At 37.1% G+C, this 6,000-nt stretch overlaps 1 protein-coding gene across 6 annotated transcripts in view; it reads right to left on the bottom strand.

Moving 5' to 3' along the window:
- Positions 1 to 788: 788 nt before the first annotated feature.
- The window catches only part of LOC100693873 (poly(rC)-binding protein 3), a 30,223-nt gene continuing 25,011 nt past the window's right edge, over positions 789 to 6,000 (bottom strand). For 5 of the 6 annotated variants that reach the window (XM_019351934.2, XM_019351935.2, XM_019351936.2 and 2 more), the window contains 3 exons: positions 5,797 to 5,855; positions 4,942 to 5,111; positions 789 to 4,153 (listed from right to left, as the gene is read on the bottom strand). In XM_019351934.2, coding sequence (XP_019207479.1) covers positions 4,099 to 4,153; positions 4,942 to 5,111; positions 5,797 to 5,855 — 284 coding nt within the window. In that variant the 3' untranslated portion in view covers positions 789 to 4,098. Of the gene's footprint in view, positions 4,154 to 4,941; positions 5,112 to 5,796; positions 5,856 to 6,000 lie in introns of those variants that run through there. The other variant, XM_025903066.1, reaches the window with a different exon arrangement.

Genomic DNA, 6,000 nt, shown 5'->3' with positions numbered 1-6,000 from the left:
GTTTATTGATTTTTCCAAGGGTAGCTACATAGGCTGAAACCACTGTCCCAACTTGTAATGCACACCCAGCTATAAGCAGGTCTGAAATATGATAAAAACTTAGTTTAGGAAAGAGCTTCAATGGTTACTGCGAGTAAGCTTTCACTGGGTAAAGAGTGAAAACCTGAACTCACTGTAGAAGCTTTACTGGCATTAAACTTTAAACACAGGTTTGTTTCTTTTGTTTTTTTGTAGAGAGCTCATTGCGGACCAACCAAGCACACATTAAACTTCATACATCCACACAGGTTTTTAATACACCCCTCGTTGATCGTAATTTATCCCAAGGGATCTCTCATGCCATTGAGTTACGATTTTATCTTACTGTCTTTGTAGGTGGAACAAAAGGAGACTGTGATTAAGATAATATTTTAATTCATTCTTTAATTAGGATGAATTAAAATGAAATTAGAGTTAATGGTTATTAAGAAATTACAGTTATCCCTCATTTGGCTGCAGAGCTGTAAGTAGACCTCACAGGGTCCCTCTAACCTTACTTTGAGAACCATTTCTCTAAACAATAGGCATGCTGCAGCTTTGGTAATAATTAGGTGACTTTCTTTAATCTGATTTATGCAAAACCTAACCTTCAAAAAAGGACAGATGAGCTTCCCATTAAGATCTCATCATCTAATTATCGTAATTTCATTGTGGCACAATAATTAGCTTCATTCAAGAACTTTCAAAATGTCTCTAGGGGAGTTTTATCAGCTGTTGTAGAAAAAAATAATTGAGAAAGACGTCGAAAGGCAAGTCACAGAAAGAAAAAAATGAAACTTTATTTGTTTGTATACTTACCAACACTGTAAAATTAAAACCTATGTAATTACTCACAACTAATATAGATCTGCACATAGCAAATAAATCAATTGAAAATAGTTACGAAGTTCTATCACTTTGTCCCCCCCAAACTGCAATACACACAAAGAAAAGTTGAAAAACAAACAAACAAACCAAAAAAAAACATGTCTAGCCATTCTTTTTCCCCCGCTGTTGCCACCACATGAAAAGTGGATAAAATTCAAAAAAGCATTTTTTTAAAACAAGCTACACCGCTCTTCTGTATCTATGCTAATAATAAACTGAATAAATAATTGCACATTGCACCCTATTATTGCATTAGTTGCAGTTTGTTTCAAAGTCGCAGTATACTCAGGCATATACACAAATGTAAATACAGTTTTCAAACACTGAGTAACACATGAATATTGATGTTATTGAAGTCACACTGCCATCACTTACAAGTCAATATTCCTGCTTATTAATCAAATTCATAAAACACAACAAGATTAAATTTTTAAAATGCACACTCTGGCTGTCTAGTCATTGATTATTCACGTTTTAAGCAAACATTTCAGCATGCACTGATAACTGTTTTATAAGAGCCACAATACCCTCGAGGATATTTTTTCACCATTACAGTGTTGTGGGCAATTTTAGAAAGAATATCCTCTTAATAGGTATTAGCTAACAGTTCTGAAAACAAAACAAAAAAAAAACAAGTTTGCCAAAAAACATAATTTCTTGTAATTTGACAAACATTCCCATTAGAATACAAGCTATGACAAGTGAAAACAAAAAGAAACACAAATCCCAAATGTCATTGCTATCACTACTATTTGAGTTCACATCAAAATGTAAGAATTATTGCAGAATTATCACTGACTATGCCTCCTTCAGTATATTGATACAGCATTTGGTCCATTTATATAATCACATTTATGTCAGCAACGCGCCTAAAAAGTCATAGGAATAGACACTTTAGGCAAATATGCTTATTTGTGTACTTATAGCTAGGCTAAGTTAGCAGTAAGCTTACTTAACTTATCATAAAAAACAGAGACAACTAGATTGTCTATGGTTTCTAATCTGGGATGAACTACAGCAACCACTGGTACATAAAAAAAGAAAAAGGGATCTGAAACTTTAGCTTAGAGCTAGTTAGCTTAGCTTAGCATAAAGATTTGACCATTTTTAAAGGTATAAATAAGGTGCTGCACATAATTTAAAAGTCTTTATGTGCTTATAAGCTTAATAGACCTGTGCTAGTCAGTGTTTATGCCAAGTTAGGTTAGCTTCATGCTAGTAGTAGCTTCATATTTAGCATGCAAACATCAATTGTTCAATGTAAAAATGCAGAAATAAGCATATTTCCCTAAAAACTTTCCCCCAAACTGTTAAGCTTCTCCTTTAAGCTCAGTGTAGGCTACTGGCAATAAAACAAATGTTCTGTAAATGCAGAAAGTTTCTGTGTTGGATGGCAGATAATGTGAGTCGACAATAACATTCAACAGCTGTTTGTTAGCGTGAACGCTGAAAAGAGCTTAGCTGAAACTCAGAAGTAAAGATGACCCAAAGCTGTCTATTATCTTTAGCGCATCTTCATAAGCAGAAGATGGTGGGAGAAGTTGAATTACTGAATCATACCAAATATCACCCACACCTCCCTCTCATATTAAGTACAATACAACAAAACTAACTTAGCTTAATGTTCATGATCAACGAATGAAAATTCATAAGTGCATCAACACACCATAAATAAATACATGCTGGCTTTACTGGAAAACAGCAAAGCAGGAATTGTCATCCAACCTGTCCTCCTTTTACTTTTTAAAATAAAAACAATTATGTTGCTGACACAGTCGCGACAATAAAATGACATTCAAACCTAAAGCGTTAAAATCAACCGCATGACAATGAAAAGAACATGACGAGATGAACAATCGTGAAAAAGAGACTGAGTGGTCACGTCCGCCCAGGCCCCGCGGGTTCCCCCCAATGAACCCCTGAACATTCCTTGGCCCAAAAAATACCATCTGGCTTCGTCCAAACGTCTAGGCCTCTGTGCCATTAAAATTCGGCTTCTTTCCCTCCAGTTTTTTAGTTTTAATTTTTTAGAAACCTCTCTCAGCCTAGCAAGTTTTTTCCAAGACAAGGGAAAGAAGCCGAAAGTTTGGACGCAACGCTTGGCTTTTAAGTCCAACTAATCCTCCCTACATCAGAGGCAGTCCAGAGTAAAGTGTTGAGTAGTCTATTGCATGAGCGCCGCGTAGTCGACTAATGTGCTAAGTCACAAGAGTCCTCATACAAAACAAATACAGTAGAATAATAAGTTAGTAAACAATCATTTTAAATTTCAGTCAGTGTTTTAGCCACTGGTTATTCACTAATTCCCATTCATGCATCTATATACTAATATTCGGTGTTGATAGAAGGAGGCTGTGTCGGAAGGTTTTTTGTCTGGGCAGGGAGTAGAACTACACGCGAGTGGCCAAAAATGCTGAAAACAGTTTGCGGAAAAGAACAGGAAAAGAAAGATATAATAATAACATCTGAAGTACACGGAACAGGCTTACTGAAATACGCGACGATACAACACTGAAAACATGCAATATAATGCAAACCTAGGAAATTAACATGAGAAGGGAGGCTCTAGGAGTGATACCATTGGCTTGAAAGGGTCATGTGATGCAGCAAAGAGTCATGGGTAGAGATTCGACAGAGATGCAAAGTAGGACAAAAGCAGAACAGTCCAATTTTTTTGTCTTTTCAGAAATACATTATCAAAATTTGATAATTTGGCTACATCCCACCACGCACTCTACCGATAGCATCACTGAGCAGCTGTTATATGCAAATAACTACGTCCTACAAAAAACGTTCAGTCTTTTACTAGTACTTTTTTTACTTTTAAATGATGTTCTATGACGCAGCACTGACAGAGAGAAAGTGAAAGCAAGAGATAGACAGAAAAAGAAGAAAGAGTAACACAAGTTGTTCCTAATAAACATTCAACATGCTTCAACAGTTCTCTAAAAAATCTAAGCAACAGAGAATTTGTTTTTTGTTATTCTTTTTCTTTTTTTCTTTTTTTGTTAATTTAATTTGGCTCTCTGAAACAAAAGTGAGCACCCAATCCTCCCTGAGGTGCTTTGAATCAGGGTGGGGAGGTGGTCAGGGTTTTCGGAGAGCCAGAGCCAGAGTCCGAAGGGCTTCATCAGGGTTGTCTGCGGTAGTCAGTCATTGGAAAGGGCCAAACGGAGGAGCCAGTCAGGGATCTCAGGATGTGGTCATGGAAGATGGGTCAGTCCACATAGCCGCCACGTCTCTGAACCTAAAGGAGAATGATTGGAGATTGGAGATGATTTTCAGTGCAGTTCTTGTGTAATTCGGCATACCTCACTCTTTTTCCCTGTTTCCTTTCCTTAAAAATGGCTTATTGACTGCCACCCTTCAACTGAGACCATTTAAAGGTCCAGATGTATCCCTCAGGTCCTGTATCAGGTCTTTACTAGATTTTTTATAGTTTCTTAAGGACATGATTTTCAGATACTGTTCATCTGCTGTAGATAGTTTTTGACACTTCTGCTTTTGCCCTCCTTAAATTTTTACAGATGCATTTGAAGTTTGGTAACGCAAAAATACTATTTTATGTATTTTTTATGTTTTTAAAATAGCATTTTATATTTATCTTTGGTATTTTTCATAGATTGAGTTAAAGAAATGGAAAAAATGATTTGTTTTTGAGGCTAAACAAACAAACAAACGAAGAGCCTAAATATACAATTTAAAATATAAAGAAATGGGGGATGGCTCAAAACTCTTGTAGATTACTATTTATTTATGATGTATTTTTAAACAGTTATGTTGGTAAAACGTGATGTTACAAGGCAAAGCATTGATGGAAAGGCAATTAAAAACAAAGAATAAAGTAAACAAATAACACTCACTGAGAGCTCATTAAGAGAAGAAAAAAGTGCTTTTGCAAAATCTTGACAAAGTGAGAGCAGCTAATTAGGCACTAAATCGAAAGATATCATCCATGTTCACACGGAGGAAGTTTTTCACATTTTTCTCTTTGTTTGGGCTATTTTTGCAGTCAAACAGTCACCGATCTCTGACCTTGCATTGATGAGGTACTGGGCCAGGCTGATGTTGGCGGGAGTCCCTGTGATGGTAATCTGGCGTTCCGATGACCCTTCCATGGCGTTAGCTATTTTGATCTGCGCCCCAGACATCTGACGGATCTCGTTGATTTTGGTTCCCTGGCGTCCGATTATGCAGCCTATTAGCTGGGAAGAAAAGAGGATGGGACTTAGCATGGCAAGAGCACATAAAAGAGACATTTGATAGATTCTCTGTGGAGCGTGTGAGTACTGGCCAGTCTTTGACAGCTTTTCAACTATAACTTAGATGCTCCTTATTTAGGTCCAACAAGTCTTTTCCATTAAGGACATTCACTTTGCGAAGCTAACTGCCTTTGGCTGCACTTTGTCTCTGATTGTTGCAGCTGAATTGCTGTCACATTGCATAGCTGGAAACTTCAGCAGGAAGCCATGTGAAAAGATGATAAAACAGAGCATGTCTGGGAGTTTGTGCTTTGATAACCAGTTTTACCAGTTTAATGCAGACTTTCTGTTGTTTTATTTATTCCTTTGTAGCAGTTTTGAGCGTTCACCTCGATTATAGCTTTAGGGAGTGGCAAAACAGCAGAAAGTGGGCACCAATTACCCAAACTGCTGAATAAGTGTGACTGAAGAAGACAACAGTATTTCTGCAACAGCATTCACAATATTGACTTGCCTGAAGCCTGATAATGGATAACCTGATTCTCTGTCAGATTTCAAATGAAAAATGTCTCATTTTAAACCACTCCTGTTCAAGTTTCATTAAACCCTGTCAGGAAAAAATGAAAGTGACAAATGGTGAGTGAAAGCGCATTGTTGGGTGTCTGAATATCATGACAAATGTACTCACATCATTGGGAATGGTGAGTTCATGAGTACTGGCCTGGTTACTGGCATCCAGACCTGCTGCTGAACACAGGAAGCAGACAGAAAGAGTGGAGGAAAGGGAAAGGACATAAAGTACAGTTTGGCACATTAAGGAGGCAAACTGCGATGATCTACTATAAAATACTATGTTATCTATAAACCAGCAGCAAACGTATGTCACTGGAAG

Source organism: Oreochromis niloticus, linkage group LG23, assembly GCF_001858045.2.
Source record: "Oreochromis niloticus isolate F11D_XX linkage group LG23, O_niloticus_UMD_NMBU, whole genome shotgun sequence".
Lineage (NCBI taxonomy): Eukaryota > Metazoa > Chordata > Actinopteri > Cichliformes > Cichlidae > Oreochromis > Oreochromis niloticus.
The sequence above is the reverse complement of the archived record's forward strand: the minus strand, read 5'-3'. Positions and strand labels throughout refer to the sequence as shown.